This window comes from Harmonia axyridis, chromosome 3, assembly GCF_914767665.1.
Source record: "Harmonia axyridis chromosome 3, icHarAxyr1.1, whole genome shotgun sequence".
Lineage (NCBI taxonomy): Eukaryota > Metazoa > Arthropoda > Insecta > Coleoptera > Coccinellidae > Harmonia > Harmonia axyridis.
Genome location: NC_059503.1, coordinates 50,683,469 through 50,707,704, shown reverse-complemented (window position 1 = coordinate 50,707,704; position 24,236 = coordinate 50,683,469). Strand labels below are relative to the sequence as shown.

General features: G+C 38.3%; 2 protein-coding genes across 2 annotated transcripts in view; both read left to right on the top strand.

Moving 5' to 3' along the window:
* The window catches only part of LOC123676855, a 264,151-nt gene that overhangs the window by 132,412 nt on the left and 107,503 nt on the right, over positions 1-24,236 (top strand). The gene's annotated exons all lie outside the window — the stretch shown is intronic.
* On the top strand, positions 18,856-20,257 carry LOC123676854. Its single transcript, XM_045613110.1, has 2 exons — positions 18,856-20,173; positions 20,240-20,257. Exon 1 carries the CDS (start codon positions 18,856-18,858, stop codon positions 19,906-19,908), a length of 1,053 nt encoding a protein of 350 aa, XP_045469066.1. The 3' UTR covers positions 19,909-20,173; positions 20,240-20,257.

Here is a 24,236-nt window from a genome sequence, read left to right as displayed (position 1 = left end):
AAATTTCCTCACTCATCGATAACTTGCATGAATCCATTTCTGATTTCCTTTTGGAATTTGAATTTCAAAAAACTTTTTGCCTCTTGTACCTACCTATTCAAAAGGTGCACTACAGAATTCTTTTTGAGGCAGCTTTACGATACAGATTCCTTTTTCAATTGAGCTTTTTTCACGAATTAGTAATGTTCTACAAAAACAGATGGCGTTGAAGCTTGTTCTACTAGTGTCTCATCTATTCTCCGTTTAGTTAGTCTATGCACTGGTGTACTGCTGGGGGTGACGGATGATATCCTGCGCTCACTCGATGACTCTAAATGTGTGGCTTTGTTTCTGCTAGATTTTAGCAGGGCCTTTGACACGGTTAAACATGATATTCTTTTAGCTATTTTGGAATCGTGTGGAGTCCGCGGGAATGCTCTGCCTCTGCACAGAGTGTGAAGCTGGGTGGTAAAACCAGCCGGCCTAGGAATATTCTGGATGGTGTTTCTCAAGGTTCAATTCTCGGCCCTCTCCTTTTTTTGGTTTACACCAGCCAGTTCATCACGTTTATTCAATATTGTAGGGTCCTTATGTACGCCGATGACTTTCAACTTTATTATGATTTCACCATAGATGACCTGGATGATGCAGCATTGAAGATGAATGAGGATCTGAATCGACTGGCCGACATTGCCGCGAGACATGCGTTGAAACTGAATGCGAAGAAATCATCTGCTCTCGTATTCGGTTCGAACAAGAACAAACAGATTATTAAGGACAGATACAAACCGACAATAAATAATGAAGGCATTCAATTCGTTGATAACGCAAGAGACTTGGGTTTGATAATAGACGATTCTCTCAGGATTCGTGAGCACGTGGTGAGTGTGGTTCGGAGGGCGTATGGTGCGTTAAGATTGCTGTACCCACATAGGTCGTGCCTTCCAGTGCATACTAAGAGGGTTCTGTGCGAGTCTTTGATCCTGTCGCAGTTCACTTATTGTTCACCTGTCTATAGTTTTTGTCTAGACAAAGAAACTTTGGACCGGATCCAACGTGTTCAGAATTCTTGTATTAGGTTCATTTATCGAATTAAGAAGTATGATCATGTGTCTCATAAGTTGGGAGAATTGGGTTGGCTTCCGATGAGGATTTCCTTTGAATTTTTTTCTTTATGTGCATTTCACAATATCATTCTAAAGAGAAGCCCACCATATCTCTTTAATAGATTGGTATACAGAACAGACGTACATAACATCAACATACGTCGAAGAAATATTTTGTCGTGCCCCCGTCACAGAACATCTACTTTTAAAAGAAGTTTCAGTTATAATATACGTAAGCTGTACAATGGTGTTCCTGAGGTGCGTCAAGTTGGTGATCCACTCCCAAGATTTTGGTATCAAATTGTTTTGGGTATTTTGTGCCCATTTTGTGCCCATTTTGTGCCAATTTTTGCCGTATAAAAAAATGTTTGTGCCCATTCGGCTTTCGAGATATTTCGAGTTTTTCCCGTGAGTCACTAACTTGACGCTGTGACTCATACATGGAAATTTTCAAATTTTTTTATTTGGGTATTTTGTGCCCATTTTGTGCCAATTTTTGCCATTTAAAAAAAATTTTGTGCCCATTCGGTTTTCGAACTATTTCGAGTTTTTTCCGTGAGTCACCAACTTGACGCTGTGACTCATACATGGAAATTTTCAATTTTTTTTATTTGGGTATTTTGTGCCCATTTTGTGCCAATTTTTGCCGTATAAAAAAAATTTTGTGCCCATTCAGTTTTCGAGATATTTTGAGTTTTCCCTGTCAGTCACTTACTTGTCGGACGGAAATTTTCTTATTTAGATAAATTATGCTCATTTTGTGGCGTATGGTATGGATTTTGTTCCCCTACAGTTTTCGAAATATTTGTACTTATTCTAGTGCGATGGATAAATAAAGCCCACTTCATCGACGAGCATTGTATTATAAAATTATGCTTCGGATAAATCTGCATTTGCTTAACCTCATATGCAAATGCGTATAAATTTGTGTCTCAAATGATATATTTTTGCCTTGCAGAGCATATTTACTAATTTTCGGTTTTATTTGCATATTTTCAACATGAAATTTGTTTTCAAAGCAATAGAAACAAGCCGAATAGAACCGTACGTTGAGAATATATTTGACAAATCCCAACCAACTTTTATGAGCTATTGACTACTAAACCCCTAAGGAAGGGAGTGTTTGGAGAAAATATTTATCCCGATAGCTAATATTACTAACATCTGGTAAGTATCACAAGGGAACACATAATCGATGTTAACTTGGTCAACTTCAAAAACAAAATAATCGAACAATGGCAGAGCAGATGAAACGAAACTGAAAGTAAATTAAGAGAATTCAAAGGATGTTCAATATCTTTAAGACAAAATAAAGACAGAAAAATAAGTCTGACAAACACATGTGCTTTCGATCCATTGATTGCAACAAATTTTGTGACAGCAAGTTTCTCGCTGAAATCAACCAAGATGAATTGAACAATATACAGGGTGTACACTTTTGAAACGGCCTTACTTCAAGGGGAGATTATACAGGTGATTGGCAACAAAAAATGTCATATAACACATGGTCGAAATGTTGGTGGTTATTCTTCAATTTAACATTTTTTGATTTCACGGAATTAATCACTTTTTTCCATAAAACCAATTATATCTTATTCATTTCTGCGTCCTCATCGAATTTGATCATATATTCCGAAAGTGCATTAAATTTGCCTTGATATGAGCAGTCATGAGTGGCAAAAGATTTTCACTGAGTATGGTGAAGTGGTGAATCCAAATATTCAGAAGAGAGACAAATAGTCGTATCTTTCCAATCGTTTTATGAAAGAAAAACTATAAATGCGAATATGTTTTAAATAATCTTGAGAGATAATACTGAATGAAAAATCGTAGTTTACAGATTGATAATCAGACCATTGAAGCATTTTTAACTATTAACTCCTCAACATCTCGAATTAATTTGAGTGTTTTAAGTCATGTTTGTTGTTTTTGTCTGAATGTATATTTCAGCTCCCTGAAGATGGACACACAATGATAACCGAAAGCTAGGATGGTACAATAAATGAAATAGATCTTATAGAGTTTGACGACCACACCCGATATCCTTAAATTGAGAATATGTTTTCTTTGCAGTAAAAACTTCTCCATTTTGCATGCTTTCGAATGACATATCCAGTTCTGTGTTAGCTACTTTCCTTTTGCTGTAATATCATGGCTGACGTGATGACAATGAAAAAGACGAAAATACTCAAACTTTCCTTTGCTCTATTTCGGAGGTGCTTATGATTGGATATTGAAATAATTCACATAGAAATACTTATTTCTATTGAACTCAATGTTTCATAAAAAAATGAATTAATTTCTAGTTATTTTTACCGAATAAAATGATTAAATCAAATAAGTTCAACCGCCACCTGCTACTCGAAACTGCCATTTATGGACAAGGGAAAACCCACATGCGACTGTTGTTACCCATTTCCAACATGAATTAAGGTTAAACGTATATTTGGGACTGATGAAGGGCGAACTTTTTGGTCCAGTAATTCTTCCAGATCGTCTTATCTCTGAAGAATTCAAAAATATTCTTATAGAGAACCTACCAGGCATATTATACCAAATGCCTACCAGACAAAATGTTTGGTTTCAGAAGGATGGCTGCCCTGCCCATAATAGTCGGAATGTAGCGGAATTAATGAACCAATATTTCGGAATGAGTTGGATCGGAAGATACGGTCCAGTGAGATGGCCACCCAAGAGCCCCGATCTGACCTTTTAGATTTTTATATGTGGAACACTTTAAAGAGAAAGTGTACAAATTCGCGTTCAGACTCAAGAAGATTTATTGAGAGAATCCACTCGTTGTGTGAACGAATGCATCAAAAACGTACTGAACTTCGAAGAGTGGAGGGTTCAACAAGAAAAAGATGTGGCATATGTATTAAACAAAAGAGAGGACATTTTAAACAATTATTTTAATGTTTTCATCTGTTTCGTTAATATTTTTTTGTATTTAATGATCAAATTTGGTTATCTTTTAGAATGCCTGTTTATATTGTATGAAATATTAAGTTTGGTAGAAATTAATAATTTCCATGAGAATTATCTCACTATCCAATCGGAAGAAGCTCTGAAATAGGACAAAGGAAAGTTTGAGTATTTTTGTCTTTTTCATTTTCATCGCGTTAGCCATGATATTACAGCAGAAGGAAAGTAGCTAGCACGAAACTTTGATATGCACTTCGAAAGCCTACTAAATGAAGAAGTTCCTACTGTAAAGAAAACATATTCTCATAAATAATTTTTCATTCATAAAACGATTGGAGAGATACGACTCATTTCGCTCTCTTCAGAATATTTATATTAACTACCTCACCACACTCGTCAGTAAAACTCTTTTGACGCCTGGGATTACCAAACTATCGGAAGAAATTCAATAAAGGGGATGAGTTTACATCCGTTTGTTCGTTCAACCGAATATTTTGGGTATTATACCCGTTTATTTCTAGGGATTCTAAGAGTGTTAGTCTTAAGCTCTTGTTTTCTAAATGAAAATTTCAAAGTTATTATTGAAGGTATGGTCCCATTCTATCAAGTTTTTGGGACAGCGTGACGATTTGGTCGATGCTGCGGTTTAATCAGGCCTCAATCTGCCTACTCCTGATTAACCTCGGGATAACTGTAACGGGACATGTTCTAACTAGGCCTCAATCTGCCTACTTCTAGTTAGCGGGAAAGATGGATTTCTAACTAGGCCTCTGTCTGCCTACTCCTAGTTAGCGGGAAAAATGGATTTCTAACTAGGCCTCTATCTGCCTACTCCTAGTTAGCGGGTTATAAAATAAAACAGTAAAATAAAACAGGGAACAGATATAATACAAGACACAATATGCTACATGATATAGGTTGCTATTTGGCTGGGATTCCATGGCTAATCTCCGTTTTAGATGCTTACTTCGAGGATTAAGTAGATTGTTGCGCCCTCTGTTTGGGGTAGCGTTAACATGGTTGGCAGCGCCACCATGACCGTAACGCAGGAATCTGTAATCCCCACAGTACCCCCTTGCTAGAGATTAACGATATATTACATCCCCGCCTGGAAACGCTCGGGGAAACGAACTTGCCGACCTGATCTGGTCGTGTAAGGTCGTCGTACTGCTGGCGCTTGCGTTACTGCCTCTGGTTCTGCTGGAGCAGGTGGGATAGGTTGTTGGGCTGGAGGTGAGTTCTCGCCTGGTAAAAAGAGAAGAATTCCTTCGTCTTCATCGTCCTCGTTCGGATTTACAGCGTCCTCCGGTGAATCTTCGTTGACCGCGATGTAGGCTGGTTTCAGCCTGTCGATTGAGACCGGGACGTTGGTACCGTGAATTCGGAGGGTGTAATATTTTTCGGCTCGAGAAACCACCTCGAACGGTCCATCGTAGGGGTGCTGGAGCGGACGCCAAACGGCGTCGTGCCTTACGAAGACGTGGGATGCGGTGGCGAGATCTTTAAAGACGAAGATCTTCCGCTCACCGTGCCTGGTGCCACTGACTGGTCGGAGCGCCTGAAAGTGCTGGCGCAGGTCGCGAACGAAATCATCGGAGTTATCCAGGTTCATAGTAGACGTTGAACCCAGGAACTCGCCAGGAAGACGGAGTGGTTCTCCGTATATCATCTCAGCAGCAGTGGATTGGAGATCTTCTTTCCAAGCGGCGCGGATCCCCAGTAGTGCAGTGGGTAGTGTGTGGACCCACGTGTCAGAGTCCAAGCATTTAATGGAAGCTTTGAGCTGACGGTGGAGTCGCTCGACCATTCGGTTGGCGGCCGGGTGGTACGCCGTGGTTCTGAGGTGGTCCGTCCCTAGTAGCATGTTCAAGCAGCGAAATAGGTAGGACTCGAATTGACGTCCTTGGTCTGTAGTTACCCGGAGCGGGACGCCAAACCTGGCAACCCAGTTAGTGTAAAATGCTCAGGCGACGGTTTCTGCTGTCTGGTCTTGAAGCGGTATCGCTTCTGGCCATCGAGAAAATCGATCGACGCAGGTGTGGCAATACCGATATCCTTTGGAAAATGGCATCACGATCAGGTCGATGTGCACATGTTTGAAACGGCTCGACGGCGGTGTAAAGTTACCGATCAGAGACGAAACATGTCGTGACACTTTTGACCGCTGGCACTGGATGCACACTCGGGACCACGCTCGGCAATCTTTGGAAATGGAGGGCCAGACGTATCGTTGGCTCATTAGCTTTGTGGTGGCCTTGGCGCCTGGATGGGACAGACCTTAGATTGCGTCAAAAGCTGGTTTCCGGAATGGAGCCGTCAGGAAGGGTCGTGCCTTAGTGGTGGATATATCGCAGAAGACGGCAACGTTGGATCCGGGTATCGTGACTTGGCGTGGAAGTAAGCCAGAGTCTTGCTTCTGGCGGAACTCCTGGAGCTCTGGGTCACATTGCTGGGATGCTGCGAGGGCCTCGAAGTCGAGTGGTGCTGCGATCTCGTCCACCCTGGAAAGGGTATCTGCGACGACGTTTTTCCTTCCGGATATATGCCGGATATCTGTGGTGAACTGCCCGATGAAGTCCAGTTACCGGTATCGGCGTGGGGAGCATTGATCGGACTTTTGACTGAAGGCGGCTTATGGTCAGTTAAAATGAAGAAGTGGCGTCCTTCAACCATGTGTCGGAAGTACTTGACCGACTTGTAGATGGCCAGGAGTTCCCGATCGTAGGCGCTGTACTTGCGCTCAGCGCCAGCCAGCTTCTTCGAAAAAAAACCGAGTGGTTCCCACTCGTTGCCAACCCGTTGATGCAGTGCAGCTTCAATGGTGTGGTCCGATGCATCACAAACCAAGGAGACCTCGGCGCCAAGTTCGGGGTGTGCCAGAAGTGTCGCTTTTGCAATGCGGCATCAGCGTAGTTGTTCCAATTCACTGGTGTCTTCTTTTTGATGTTTCCTTGGAGCAGGTCATTGATTGGTGCCTGGGTCTTAGCAGTTCCGGGAATGAAACGCCTGTAGAAGTTCAACATGCCAAGGAATTGTCGGAGATCTTTTGCTGTTGTTGGCCTGGGATATTCGCGGATGGCAGCGACTTTCTCGGGGAGTGGTTTTGTTCCATCACCAGATACTAGGTACCCCAAGAACTTTACTTCCTTAGCGCCAAAGTAACATTTCGCTGAATTGACGACAATTCCGTACCGCTGGAGACGTTCGAAAAGAATGCGTAGGTGTTCATGATGCTCTTCCTCGGACGAAGAGGCCACCAGCAGGTCGTCAATATAGGCATACACGAAATCGAGTCCCCGGAGAACCTCGTCGATGAACCGCTGGAATGTTTGGGCGGCGTTTCGTAGTCCAAAGCTCATTGCCGGGAATTCGAATAATCCGAACGGAGTGGTGATGGCCGTCTTCTCCACATCTTCAGGGGACCGGGATATGATGGTACGCTCGTACCAGGTCAATGGTGGAAAAAATTGACTTTCCACGGAGCATTTGGGCGAAGTCTTGGATGTGGCGCACTGGATATCGGTCTGGTAAAGTGCGCGCGTTTAGTCCCCGGTAGTCTCTACAAGGACGCCATTCATCTCCCTTCTTTGGCACCATGTGGAGTGGCGAAGCCCAACTGCTCTTCGATGGGCGACAAATCCCCAATTGAAGCATTGACTCGAACTCCTTCCTAGCGGCGAGGTAGCGGTCCGCGGCTAGGCAACGTGGCTTCTGGGAGACGGGTTGTCCTGGTGTGGTGTGGATTTGATGTACTATACGGTGTTTCACATCCGCTGCTCTGCAAGCGCCATCGGGGCGCGTCAGCTCCGGGAACTGCTGGAGCAACGCGTGATATCGAGTATCGCCTGCAGATGTTCGAATTCCGGCGATAGTCGCGCACTTGGAGTCCCGTCCCGTGACACTGAGACTCGTGGATCGGTCAAGTAAAAGTCCGTTGCGCAGATCCACGAGGAGGTCATAATGGGTCAGAAAATCCACCCCGATGATGGCCTTGGACACGTCCGCGTTGACGAAATTCCACGCGAAATCACGGCGGAGACCGAGGTCAAGTGTCAGTGGAATTGAACCATACGTATCGATCGCACTACCTTTAGCCGCGGTTAGCTCGTAGCCGGTTTTTATTTGTCGGCCTTTCGCTAAACGTCGCGGAAATACGCACAAGTCTGCACCGTTGTCGATTAAAAAGTCTACTCCACTGTTTCGGTCCCTCAAAAACAAGCGGCGTGTGTTGGGGCAGCCGTCGCCTTCCGCGTTCAGCGACTGCCTTTGCCGTTTCCCTATAGTACGCGATGTAGGACCATCGTGGTTCCGCGAGTGACCGCGCACTTCCGCACGAAGCTTGTTTAACTCGCGGCTTTGTTCGTCGAGGCGCACCGACAACCTCTCCAACACTTCACAAAGCTGTGATTCGCTTTGTGACACCCGAGGTGACACCGCAGACACCTGTTGCGGCGCGACAGTACCTAGCGCTTCCATTACACAATCTGCGGTCTTGGCCAGGTCGTCGAGGGTTACATTGGGTTGGGCAGCCTGCGTGGCGATGCTGGCGCGAGCGAGGGGGTTGATCCGCTCCATCCACAGGGCGCGGACGATCTCGTCTGCGGCGTTGTCCCCAGCGAGCTGTTGGAGGTACCGCAGGAACTGGGAAGGCTTCCGGTCTCCAATTTCGACTCTCTCCGGCAGTTGTCGCGTCTTTTGGGCCTGTGATTTCCCCAGGCGTTGGAGAAGCTGCTCCTTCAGCATCTCGTACGGCTTTTGGCTCGGAGGGTTGATCATCAGGTCGCGGACCTCCTTCGCGTACCTTCCGTCGAGGGATTTGGCCACCTGACGAAATTTCGCCAAGCTGGCCGTTAGCCCGACATCTTCAAGTGACCACTCGACTTGCTGGAGAAGACTCAGAAAAAGAGATCGAGAAGTGGGTATCAGATTTTGTCTATCTCCTCTGGTTCAAAAGTTGTAGTGCTAAAACATCGAAATTTGCCCACCCTGTACAGTTCTTATTATGCTTTAAGTCGAGTCAGGTATTTACTTCCCTTGTGCTCACTTATGAATGTATACTATAGTTTAGTATTTAGTCACCTATCGTATAATATCATGGTATGGAGTAATTCGACAGAAACTGATAGAGTCTTTATTATTCAAAAAAGAATTTTACGTATGATATTCAACGTATCTCCACGATGTAGACCAGTTTTCTTAGAAAATAGGATATTGACACTGGCTTCCATTTTCCTATTGAGATGTTTGGTTTTTGCAAAGGAAAATGAGGAAAGTTTTGTGAAATTGTCAAGCTTTCATTCCCATAACACTAGGAATAAGAAAATATTGTCAATTCCCAAACATAAGACATCAAAATTTGAAATGTCACCTAAGTACCAATGTATTAATTTATTTAACCATTTACCTAGTTACATTAAGTCAGACATTAGTACATTATTTAAATTTAAGAAAGTTGTTAAGTTTTCACTTCTAACGAAGTGTTTTTATAGTGGTAATGAGTACTATAATGATAGCTTAGAAAATGTCTGAATTGTTATTATTTTTGCATTTGTGACTTGTCCTATACATACCTTGTTTGTCTAAAAGGATCAATAAACTATTATTATTATTAAAGAAGGTATTTTCATCATCGGAACTCGCAGAAATCCACGACATATGACCTCTTTCTAAATATTCCTTCATGAAATTAGAGTATTCCTCGTAAATAGTCTGATTTTGAATGAGTTTACGTTCAAGGGATAAAAAACGACGTAATGCGAGAGAATATGTGTCACCGAATGAAATTGTTGAGTGATCAGGTTCAAATGGCAACGCTACAGTGTACCGTCCGGAAGCATTTCTAGAATAGTTCTGAGTGAATGAGGTCTCACAAAATTGATCTTCTGGCGATACGATGACAGTCTCCGAAACTTCTTCAAGTTCCCAGAATCTTTTCAACGAAGAGTTTAAACATGATTCGGATAATGATAAATGAAAATTGTTAACTGCTATGTTAGGTGATTGAATCTTCCCCATGAAAACCCAACCAAATACTGTCTCAAGTGCTGTCGGTTCTAAACCGTTACTCCCAATACGACCCTGCCGAATTATTAAAGAGAATATCTCCGCTTCAAGAAGAAGATCAATCGATTTCGGTATGGAAAAGTCCGGATCTGCCAACCTCCTTTCATAGACACAATTCCAATAAGAATGGTTTACGAATGAACCTGGCATCTCCGAACAAATCTTCGGAATTATGACCGCATCGAATGTAAAAGATGGATTTATTTGACCTGTTGGACGAATAGTACATTCAGTGCTGCACTTAGCAGAAGATGAGCTTTCCCTAATTCCATTTATCGAAAATGAAGTATTACAAACTTTCAAGCCTAATTTATTCACACACGATTGAGTTATAACATTTATTTGAGAACCCCCATCTAACAGAACTCGGACCTTCTGATATCTACCCCAAGCATCACGAATTTCGACCTGAGCGGTTGCTAAGAGGACGGTAGAATTTGATGAAACGTTCGTTAAAACTTGAGCTGAACCTGTATTAGAACCAAATGAATTTGCAGCATTGAAATGAAACTTCTCTGTTGAAGGATTATTATCCGCATTACTGCGCATGTGTAACAGGGTATGGTGTTTCCCGTTGCAAGTACGACAATTTGATTTTGAAGAACAATTATTTATCTGATGTCCAGAATGGAGGCAATTGATACACCAATTTTTGTCTTTCACAATTTTAAAACGATCCTGCGCAGTTTGTTCTAAAAATGATGGACATTTGTAAATATTATGAGCTAACTTGCAATAATTACAGTTTATAAATTTCTTGGTTGATTCATTTTTTGTTTGAACGAGAAGCGCTGAATTTCTTTTATTCATTGAGACAGAACCGGACTTTGGAAGTTGAGAATTCGAAACTAAATGAGTTTTCGAAGGAATAGAGAGAGCGGCTGACTCCAATGCTATACATTGATTTGTCAGGAAATTTCGCAAATTGACAAATGAAGGAATATCTGTTGAACATTCTTGTGATTCAAAGCGTTTGATGGATGCTGATTCTAATTTCTGAATGAGAATATGAAATAAAACAAAGTCCCATTGGTCAACAGGTAAACCTAAATTCTTTAATACCGATAAATTCTCCGCAAAACTTCTAGAATTCGCCTAAGGCCTATAGATGAATCACTGTGAAGCTTTGGAACATTATACAGGGTGTCCCATAAGTGGCACGTCACAGTGACACCGGAGGTAGGTCAGCTAAAGAGGGACCTAAACAGCCTAACATGACCCCAGTAAAAGTTGCATGGTTTTCGAGTTATTACCAAATTACGTTTTTTAGTGAATTTTCACCTTTTTTAACATTGTCAGGGTCAGAATTCTGCTGGAAAGCTCTCGAAGCTTATTTTTTTTTGTTGTAATGGAATCTTAAATAGTTATTTAAGATGACATGAGTATGATTCTGTCAAAAAGTTATGTGGATTTCCGTAAATTAATGGATAAATCTTGATTTCAATTGCTAGCAAAACGAGAACTTCGACTTTGGACACCTGCTGTGAAAAAAAAATCTTTGAAACAAAACGAGCAAGTAACATCAAAAAATTTGGCATTTTAGACAGATTTAGAAATGGTACAACACACGAATTTATGCCCATAAAACTAGGTATTTTCATCATTTTACCGATGCCCTACTTAACTAAGTTGAAACTAGGAACCCCGCTATCAGGTAATTTTGCCGCTTGCTATGACATTACCATTTGATACCGGGCTTTGTTATTATTTGTTAAAGTCACAATAGGGAAAAAGATGGATTAGGGGAAGCAAAAAAGGAATATTATTGAAAAAAAAGGTCAATTAATTAAAAACAGACTTAACTTTCGATTATTTATTTAATTCTCGTTGGGGGCCAATTGAACATGTTACGTGTTCAATTGACTTTTAATTCAATTCCTAAAATATCGTTACAAATTTAATATTTTCAAGGGGCAGCTCGCGGCTTTGCTGCAGTGAAGAAGGGGGTGGATGCTCAAAATGAATTAAACCAAACTTAGGGCGCCAGGTGGTTTAACAAAAATTACTCAAACCCTTGAAAATGATGCAAGAAACCACCAAAATATTTGATATCAGGGAATTGAACGAAAATTAAATATGAAAGTAGGTTAGAATGTACTGATTTGATGAAAATATTACTATTGCAATTAAATGTTGATTATGTGACAAATTACTGAAGGAGAGAAAAAATTACACTACCTGAAAGGGTTCAAACTGTATGATTGCCGGCATTCATTCACATATATATATATATATATATATATATATATATATATATATATATATATATATATATATATATAAATATATATCGGGTGTCCCAAGGTGAGTGGCCTATTAGATTATTATGGAAACTATTGATGGTAAAGATTTCAAATTTTGTGGATAGATATTTGGCCATGTAAGGTACATTTTTCAAATAATTTCAAATTTCCAGTGTTGCCGGATGTACGACAATTTGGCAACAACTTTGTTATTTTAAATGGGACATCAGGTATTTCTATTTTTTTTATGATACTCCATAAAATATTAAATCTATTCACTCTTACTTTTTCATCCCTATCTTTAACGGTTTTTGAGTTATTAATTATTTTTCGAAATTTTAGATCAAATAGGCGTATTACGAAAATGACTCTAGTTCGCTCAATATTTGAGATTTAAGTCAGAAATTTTGCAAGTCGTTAGATATTGATCTGATCTGTGTCACTGCCTTTGAATTATGGTTGTCAATAATACAGGACGGACCAAAAAAAATCATCATTTGTCAAGTTACAAAATTGTAAAAAAGTCTATTTTTTCAAATTAGACACCTAGTATATTTTTCAATTTTTGGAATCAGTACAACACACTCTACAATTTTTCTATTCACGTCCCTATACCTATCTCAACTGGATTCCGAGTTATATGCGTTTATTAGATTTCACATTGATTCAATAAGCGTTAATTTCTTTTGTATTGTTATTTTCTCTATATCGTTCATAGATGGATATATCAATGAATCAGTTCAATCCATAAGTGTCAAAATAAACAATTATTGCCTAACAGGTGTTTTGTTCCGAGGTTTTTCTATAAATAATGGTTCAAGAAAGATATACACATATGACGCATATAACTCGGACTCCAGTTGAGATAGGTATAGGGACGTGAATAGAAAAATTGTAGAGTGTGTTGTACTGATTCCAAAAATTGAAAAATATACTAGGTGTCTAATTTGAAAAAATAGACTTTTTTACAATTTTGTAACTTGGCAAATGATGATTTTTTTTGGTCCGTCCTGTATTATTGACAACCATAATTCAAAGGCAGTGACACAGATCAGATCAATATCTAACGACTTGCAAAATTTCTGACTTAAATCTCAAATATTGAGCGAACTAGAGTCATTTTCGTAATACGCCTATTTGATCTAAAATTTCGAAAAATAATTAATAACTCAAAAACCGTTAAAGATAGGGATGAAAAAGTAAGAGTGAATAGATTTAATATTTTATGGAGTATCATAAAAAAAATAGAAATACCTGATGTCCCATTTAAAATAACAAAGTTGTTGCCAAATTGTCGTACATCCGGCAACACTGGAAATGTGAAATTATTTTAGAAATGTACCTTACATGGCCAAATATCTATCCACAAAATTTGAAATCTTTACCATCAATAGTTTCCATAATAATCTAATAGGCCACTCACCTTGGGACACCCGATATATATATATATATATATATTGAAAGTGTAATTTTCTTGGGTTTAGAGCACATTAAAATTCAAATATTTATATTTTATTCAGTGAAATCGACATATGTTTCGGCGTAAATAAGCCTTTTTCAAGATTGTATAATAACAGTTGGACATCAACATCTAAAATTAATTAAAATTGATTATTATTCATTTTTTTTTCCCTTATGTCTATGCTAACTTACTAGTCTAGCAATATTCCTATAATAAAAGTTGTACAAGTCAAATCAATAAAATTTAATCTTTACGAGGGTACTGTCAAATAAAATTTGATTTGTTTAATTCTTGACAATGCAGTTTCCCAGTTTATCACTTGAATTGCCATCTGTGTTTATCTATCTATATTAATAAATATGTTATTGAAGTTTTTATTTCATTTTGATTTTGTTTTACAATTGTAGTCACAGATGCCTCCTCTAGATAGGTTTTATATTATTGCAGGATGTTATGGTAAATTTTTGCTAAATTTTTCATTTTTCATTTTTTTTTAAGCTTGGGCCCAAACTACAGCAAAGAATATAAAACAAAAGACATACCTATAACGGACATTGTTGCGAGTTTGGAAACTGCAATTATGAATCTGGAACCAGAAACACAGAAAAAAATAAGAACAGATATTACAAATACCATCACTAATTTCAAACACAAAAATTCTAAGAAGAATAGAGAACAAGTAATATTGAATAAAAAAATCAAAGAAACGACAGTATTTCTGAAGAACAATCCTCAACTCACCATCCTGAAACCAGATAAATCGAATAAAACCGTTATTATGAACAAAAGTGAATATAAAAATAAAATAATGGAACATCTTAATGACGAACAAACTTACAAAAGATTGAATAGAAATCCTACACAAATAATTCAAAAGAAAAATAACGAATTAATAAAAAATTGGGAAATGAAAAATCTTCTACCTAAAAAACTATGTTCCAGTCTCAAAATACACAACGCTGTACCTCCCCAATTCTACGGTTTACCTAAGCTCCACAAAAACAATATTCCATTAAGACCAATTGTCAGCTGTATTCAAAGTCCTACCTATAATTTATCAAAATATTTATCCAAGTGTATTTCACCCATTATTGGCCAGAATGCATACCACATAAAAGATTCTTGGACATTCAAACAATTCATAAATACAGTGAGCTTGAAAGACAATGAAAAATTGGTATCATTTGATGTTGTCAGCCTATATACCAACACTCCGATGGAAAAAGCCAAAAGCATAATTGCAAAACGATGGGATGAAATAAAACATCACACAGATCTCACGAAAGTTGAATTTCTGAAGGCCACTGATTTCTGCATATCAAACTCTTATTTTCAGTTTGAGGATTCTTTTTACAGCCAAATAGACGGATGCAGCATGGGAGCCCCTCTATCAGCAGTATTAGCCCAATTGGTAATGGAAGATCTTGAAGAAACCATAATAAATAAAATAAAACACAAAATATCTTTTTTCAAAAGATATGTAGATGACTGCCTGACTGCAGTTTCCGAAGCAGATATATTATTAATTTTAAACGAATTAAACAACTATCATCCAAAAATTAAATTTACAACAGAAATTGAAAAAGACAACAGAATAAACTTTTTAGATATGACACTCATACATAATATTATGAACTCAAAAATAGAAACAATTTGGCACACAAAAGAAACATGGTCAGGCAGATACCTAAATTATAAATCAATAGCACCAATTCAATATAAAAAAAGTGTAATTTCAGGGATTGCCGATAGATCGATAAAGCTGACATCACCAAAATATCGTATCGAGACAATAAAAAAAGCAAAGAAAATCCTAAATCAAAATAACTATCCATCAAATCTAATAGAAAAAATATTCAAAAACAGAATTCATTCAACTTATAATACCATCGAAAACGAAGCCACAAAAGGAAACAAAAAATATGTAGCAATTCCATACGTGAAAAATTTATCAGAAAAAATTAATTACATATTCAAAGACACAGACATAAAAATTGCACATAAATCCAAAAACAATTTGAAACATCTCTACACCAAGCTAAAATCCAAAATTCCAAAAGATAAAATATCCAATTGTGTTTACAAACTAAAATGCAAAGAATGTTCAGGAGTTTACATAGGCCAAACAACCCAATATATAAAAGAAAGAATCAACGGCCACAAATATGCAAAAAATTCTACAGCCTTAAAGAAACATGAATTAACAACTAACCATGGGTTCGACTTCGACAACTGTGAAATCTTACACAAAGAAACCAACAGCAAAATTAGGACTTTTCTGGAAATGATTTACATTCAAAAGGAAAAAAACTCTATAAACGACAGAACCGACCTGAAAAATTTAGCAAAAATTTACCATAACATCCTGCAATAATATAAAACCTATCTAGAGGAGGCATCTGTGACTACAATTGTAAAACAAAATCAAAATGAAATAAAAACTTCAATAACATATTTATTAATATAGATAGATAAACACAGATGGCAATTCAAGTGATAAACTGGGAAACTGCATTGTCAAGAATTAAACAAATCAAATTTTATTTGACAGTACCCTCGTAAAGATTAAATTTTATTGATTTGACTTGTACAACTTTTATTATAGGAATATTGCTAGACTAGTAAGTTAGCATAGACATAAGGGAAAAAAAAATGAATAATAATCAATTTTAATTAATTTTAGATGTTGATGTCCAACTGTTATTATACAATCTTGAAAAAGGCTTATTTACGCCGAAACATATGTCGATTTCACTGAATAAAATATAAATATTTGAATTTTAATGTGCTCTAAACCCAAGAAAATTACACTTTCAATACATCAAATATAGCACAAGAAATATTACTTTTCCTATATATATATATATATATATATATATATATATATATATATATATATATATATATATATGTATATATATATATATATATATATATATATATATATATATATCGGTCAACATAATACGGCAAGTACTTTTCCCTCATTAACAGATGGGATTGGCAGCGATGCCCGGGTCATCTGACTGATCCACATTGCGTGTGAAGGTAAAAAAAAAAAAAAAAAGAAAAAAAAAATATATATATATATATATATATATATATATATATATATATATTATATTATTATTAGCGAGAATGCCGGGCCGAGTTGGCCAAGGCATTGTTACTCACTGGTCAAAAATATATATATATATATATATATATATATATATATATATATATATATATATATATATATTGAATGAAATTTAAGGGTCTTTAGGCTCGGGTTTTGGGAGTAAATGATTGACTACTCTTTATTCTATGCCAAGCTTTCGCGTTAATTTAATGCTTCTTCAGGGCTTCTGCAAAAGATCAATAAAATACAATTAATAAATAACAAATTTTAGAAAACAAACAAATTTACTCACTGAATGTGAGGTTGTACATGGATAACATCTGCCACAAACGTTGTAACTAATAAAAACAAAAAGTTATATTTTAATTTCATAGGAATTCTCCAAAAACACGTCAACTGAATCTATTTCACAAATTTAAAAACTCTTCCGGTTGATAATCTTATTTATACGCAATTTAGTAACTCTCATCTAAGATAACACAATAATGACATTTGATGGTTATGTTTCTGTTATTATAGAAAACTAGTCTCTCACTCCTCTATGTTCCCTGTCTTCTTTATTCATCTATTGGGCCGTCATAAAAAGGTTCCATTTTTATCCTTTCTAACAAATAACTGTATATAGAGCTTAATTTGTTCGTATCTGTCTTCTTATTTATGGTTTCATCTTCTTTGTTTATGTTAATCATTTCGTGAATCAATCTTTTTTGATAATTTCTCTCTGTTTTGAGTACCTCAACACCTTCAAAATTCACATGATGGTCCAGATTATGCGCATGCGCAGCCAATGCACATCTCTCTGGGTATTTTCTTATGTCCGATCTATGTAGCGCCACTCTACTTTTCAACCATTGGGAGGTATGCCCTATATAACATTTGTCGCAAGTCTCACATTTTATTTTATAAACGACATTACTTTGGAAGGATGTTGGAATGGGGTCCTTTATTTTGGTGTACAATGACCTCACCGTTTTTTGATTTTGGACTGCAATTTTGATGTTTTCCTCTCTGAACACATTTTTCAATTTTCCTGTCAAGTTTGTAACATTTGGATACGATGCATAATGTGTTCTATCTGTTGTCATATTTTGTTCTTCTGTTTGTTCATTTTGAGTGGTACCATTAGCATATAGTAATTTCTTAATCATGCTGTTAGGATAATCATTTTCTTTAAGAATCTGGTGTAATTTTTTTAGTCCTTCATCTATGAATGATTTATGGCATATTTTTGATATTCTTCTTTTCATTTGGTTTATTGTGTTAATTTTCACATTTATGCCATGGTCTGAGTGGAAATGAATAATTTTGTCTGAATGTGTGTCCTTCCTATACCATTTCAATTTTACTATTTTATCTTGTCTATATGCTCTAGTGTCTAGGAAGGGTACTGAGTGATGGAGATCTTCTGTTTCTAGTGTGAACTGTAAATCTACACAAACCGAGTTGAACAAGTCAAGTGTCAGTTGAATAAATGTTTCTGGTACTATCATCATGATGTCATCCACAAACTTTTTTACGAATAGAACAGTATATGGTAATTTAGGTAAGATTGAGTCCAACTGATGGTCCATAACATACTGTGCCAGAATAGGGGACAACTTTGAGCCCATCGCGCATCCGAAAATTTGTTGATAAAATTCTCCCTGAAACGTGCAGTAATTATTTTCAAGAAGAAAAGTGATTATTTCCATAAATAAATTCATGTCTAAGTTCGTGTGTGGTCTTATATTTTCCCACTTAAGCTTTAGAATTTCGATGATTTTTTTCTTTTCCAAATTTCCGAACAAGTTGACAACGTCCAGTGATATTAGTCTGTGGTCATCTGGTATCTCGAAGTCATTAATTTCCTGTGCATACTGGAATGTGTCTTTGACGTAGTATCTATTGTCGGTATTATAAGCACTTTTTAGCGCATCCGCCATAAATCAATATTATCAACAAATTTTCGGATGCGCGATGGGCTCAAAGTTGTCCCCTATTCTGGCACAGTATGTTATGGACCATCAGTTGGACTCAATCTTACCTAAATTACCATATACTGTTCTATTCGTAAAAAAGTTTGTGGATGACATCATGATGATAGTACCAGAAACATTTATTCAACTGACACTTGACTTGTTCAACTCGGTTTGTGTAGATTTACAGTTCACACTAGAAACAGAAGATCTCCATCACTCAGTACCCTTCCTAGACACTAGAGCATATAGACAAGATAAAATAGTAAAATTGAAATGGTATAGGAAGGACACACATTCAGACAAAATTATTCATTTCCACTCAGACCATGGCATAAATGTGAAAATTAACACAATAAACCAAATGAAAAGAAGAATATCAAAAATATGCCATAAATCATTCATAGATGAAGGACTAAAAAAATTACACCAGATTCTTAAAGAAAATGATTATCCTAACAGCATGATTAAGAAATTACTATATGCTAATGGTACCACTCAAAATGAACAAACAGAAGAACAAAATATGACAACAGATAGAACACATTATGCATCGTATCCAAATGTTACAAACTTGACAGGAAAATTGAAAAATGTGTTCAGAGAGGAAAACATCAAAATTGCAGTCCAAAATCAAAAAACGGTGAGGTCATTGTACACCAAAATAAAGGACCCCATTCCAACATCCTTCCAAAGTAATGTCGTTTATAAAATAAAATGTGAGACTTGCGACAAATGTTATATAGGGCATACCTCCCAATGGTTGAAAAGTAGAGTGGCGCTACATAGATCGGACATAAGAAAATACCCAGAGAGATGTGCATTGGCTGCGCATGCGCATAATCTGGACCATCATGTGAATTTTGAAGGTGTTGAGGTACTCAAAACAGAGAGAAATTATCAAAAAAGATTGATTCACGAAATGATTAACATAAACAAAGAAGATGAAACCATAAATAAGAAGACAGATACGAACAAATTAAGCTCTATATACAGTTATTTGTTAGAAAGGATAAAAATGGAACCTTTTTATGACGGCCCAATAGATGAATAAAGAAGACAGGGAACATAGAGGAGTGAGAGACTAGTTTTCTATAATAACAGAAACATAACCATCAAATGTCATTATTGTGTTATCTTAGATGAGAGTTACTAAATTGCGTATAAATAAGATTATCAACCGGAAGAGTTTTTAAATTTGTGAAATAGATTCAGTTGACGTGTTTTTGGAGAATTCCTATGAAATTAAAATATAACTTTTTGTTTTTATTAGTTACAACGTTTGTGGCAGATGTTATCCATGTAAAACCTCACATTCAGTGAGTAAATTTGTTTGTTTTCTAAAATTTGTTATTTATTAATTGTATTTTATTGATCTTTTGCAGAAGCCCTGAAGAAGCATTAAATTAATGCGAAAGCTTGGCATAGAATAAAGAGTAGTCAATCATTTACTCCCAAAACCCGAGCCTAAAGACCCTTAAATTTCATTCAATATATTTATTTTGGCTCTTACAACAATAGTTATTATATATATATATATATATATATATATATATATATATATATATATATATGGGTGGTATTTTGTACCATCGGGGTCTGACGTCCCCGCGAACCCGAGTCATCGCAGCCTGCTATAGGTTAGCAGCCTGTGGCAGGTTAAAAATTATGCGCTCCAAATACTAGAAGTAGAAGATTTCAGGGCGGTAGGGAGTCTCAGGCCGGCTCCTCTCGGAACCGTCCAGAGGATAGGCCTGTAGGGGCAAGGTGTGGACCAAGTGCGCACCCCCCCGAAATAGTTCCGCAAGGTCAAGTTCTGTGGCTCGAAGAGATAGCCGGAATAGCTTGAATGAGTCGAGAGCTCATTCCGCTAGAAGGCCACAACGGGACGGACGCACGAAATGGACATGGGAAGATAACTGTATGGTGATGCGTGCACATTATATTGCTTCGGAACTTGCTCAGTCGACCGACAGAAGATATCGCTAAATTTTGGTTGATATATGGAAGGACATCTGCCCCCAAAGACCTGCATATGTACAGCTGTTGTCCAACCGAGTTAGATGGATAATTGGCAATCTTAAATTATCACAGGCAGAGCTGAATGCTATCAAGTTAAGTTGTTTTCCACGAGTGATAGCGCAGGAAGAGGTTTTGGAAACAGAGATCGAAACTAGAAGATCATCTCTCCGTAGGAAAAGCAGCGGAATACTCCCAAGAGATGTACGGCAGGAGGAAGTTGAGGATGCCTTCTTTAAAAATTGTGTAAAATACTCGGGAATGTTACCGCAGGAGAGGCCGCGTATTCCCAGGGTGCAGTACACCAGGCATGCACTTGAAACTGTAAGGGCTGTAAATGCCCTCCTGGAACAACAACTTTTAGGTGTGGAGACGCTTGATGAGATCGTCGATTCAGTTTACGCTGGTGCTGTGACGGTGTGCGAGGTGCTTGGTCTTGGGATTTTGGAGCAACCTGGTGGGGCGACACCGACAGTAACACCACCATGGAGGAAACGGCTGGAACAAAAAATATCATGTATGAGAAGGAAAATTGGTGTAATATATGCTTACCTCAATGCGTCAGCTCCGTCTGGACGAGTCCTGAAGGCTGTGAGGAAGGTGGTTTCTGAGTTCAAGATAAAACGTCGAGATCCTAACTTCAGGGATCAGATATCTTTCGGGTGCGATGTCCTGAAACAGAAAATAAAAGCATTGGGTAGCCGTATCCGAAGATATAATGAGAGAGTAAAACGCTATAAGAACAATCGGCTGTACGCAAAAGATCAAAAGCGGTTCTTCAGAAAACTCGAAGAACAAAAAAACACAGCGGAAAAGGAACAGCTAAATCCTGTTAGGGCGCATAGATTTTGGACGGATGTTTGGGGAACGGAGGTCTCATATGACGAAAAAGCATATTGGATCGAGGACGTAAGCGCGAGTTTACCAGGGGACCAAATGAATGAAGTCGAAATTTCTATGGAGGATATTGAGGGAGCTCTGAAGTACTCTAAAAACTGGGCAGCGCCAGGAGTGGACAAACTTCAGAATTACTGGTGGAAGAACTTTACCAGTGTGCACAATAGTTTGGCAGGGTTGTTTCGGAAGGCCTTAGATGACCCTACAATTATACCAGAATATTTTACGTTGGGAAGGACGTTTCTGGTACCGAAAGAAGAAGATTCCACTGATCCTGAAAATTATCGACCCATCACATGCCGCTCATCGATTTATAAAATACTAACTGCTGTACTTGCTGGGAAAATATGCGAACATCTCAGGAGGAGTAACATGGTGTCAAGGGAGCAAGGTGGATGTCGCAAAAAGTCTAAAGCATGCAAGGAGCTCCTCATAATCGATCATATACTGAATAAACAAGCTAAGAAGAAGCTTAGAAATATATCTGTTGCCTGGATCGATTATAAAAAAGCGTTCGATTCTGTGCCACACACGTGGCTCCTGAAGGTGCTTGAGATGCACGGTATACCCGCACGGGTCGTCGGGTTTCTTGGCTACCTAATGAAGAGCTGGAGAACTTGTATTCTTCTGGAGATGGAAGATGGAATTCAAAACTTCGGTTTGGTAAACATCTGTCGTGGTATATTTCAGGGCGATACATTAAGTCCGATCTGGTTCTGCTTGGCGCTGAACCCCTTAAGCTACCTCCTCAATAAGTCGGGATATGGGTACGTCATCGATAAGCAAAGAAATATTGGGGTTAACCATCAGCTTTATATAGATGATTTCAAGCTGTTCGCTGCCAGCAGAGATCAGCTGAAAAGATTGCTGGAACTTGTTGCCTCGTTCACTGACTCAGTTAACATGCAGATGGGGGTAGAAAAGTGTGCAACACTTGAGGTGAGGCGAGGAAAGATCCAGGAAGCGGAGGAGAATACAGTCCTCATGAATGCAGGTCTCGATTCCTGCCTTGGGACAGCATGAAACCTATAAATATCTGGGAATAGGGCAGGCTTTGGATATCAGAATGGTAGAAATGAAAGATTCCTTTAAGAATAAATTGTACAGACGAGTAAACACCCTGTTAAAGCAAAGCTGAACTCCAAATTCCTCTTCGATGCAATTAACATCTGGGCTATTCCTTCTATGATGTTTTCTTTCGGTGTACTGACTTGGTCAGTTACGGACCTACGTGAAATGGAGACAGCAATCAGAACAATGCCAACAAAGTTTGGAATGCACCACCCGCACTCATCGGTTATACGTCTTTACCTTCCTCGACAACAGGGAGGAAGGGGTCTGGTCAATCTGGAGAGAGCACATGGAAGTATTGTTAGTAAGCTTAGGGAATTCTTCTTGTCTCAACACTCAAAGTTCGTTCAGGCCCTACGCTGTGCTGACCAGAATATATTGTCGCTCAGGCTGACTGAGCAGAGTATCCAGGAGTCGACTCCATCCATAGACGAGCTGAAAGATAGGTGGAAGTCTAAGGCACTGCACGGCAGGTATCCGGGACATCTGGAAGAAAGAGAAGTTAATAAATTTGAATCGTTAACTTACCTTCGTGCAGGTTACCTTTTTCCGGAGACAGAGGCAAGACTGATCGCCATTCAGGACCAGGTCATGCCAACGAGAATGTACTCGAAGCATATAGCGAAACAGGACATTCCCTCGGATCGATGTAGAAGATGTTCTGGCGCACCTGAGTCTATTCAACATCTGACATCGTCTTGTCCCATTCTGGCCCCGAGGGACTACCTGGACAGACATAACGCGATGGGAAAAATTTATCACCAGCAACTTGCCCTAAAGCTTGGTCTACTGAAAGATGAAATCCAGCAGCACCTATACGAACCGAAGATCTTACTGCAGAGTCAGAGGTACAAGTTGGATTGGGATGCGACTCTCATCACAGACCGGGGTGTTGCACATAAAAGACCGGATATGGCATTGTTCGATCTAGAAAGGAAGACTTGCCTTCTAGTGGATTTCACAATACCGGCTGATGAGAACTTGTTGAGGGCATATACAGAGAAGGTGACAAAATACGGAGATCTGGCTATGCAGATGAGGGAGATGTATGAGTTGCGATCGATCAGTGTTCTCCCGCTGATAATTTCGATGAACGGACTGGTGGAGGCGCACTTGGTTGAGAACACGGAGAGGCTATGTTTGGATCGATCGGTAATTTCAAAAGCACAGAAGCAGGTCGTTCTGGGGACGATACGAATAGTGAAAAAGGTCTTGCAAGGAATGTAGCATGTCTTGGCAGATTTGCCCGACAGGTAAAACGTATCCCCATGAGTGTGATAGTGCAAAAAAAAAATATTTATATATATATATATATATATATATATAGAATAGAATCTTCTTGAAACAAAAATGGGCGATCAGAGTAATTACTGGTAAAAAATATCGAGAGAGTTG

Excerpts from the sequence above, each read along its gene's own strand:
- LOC123676854 (XM_045613110.1), top strand. The coding sequence starts at position 18,856 with ATGGGCTCAAAGTTGTCCCCTATTCTGGCACAGTATGTTATGGACCAT.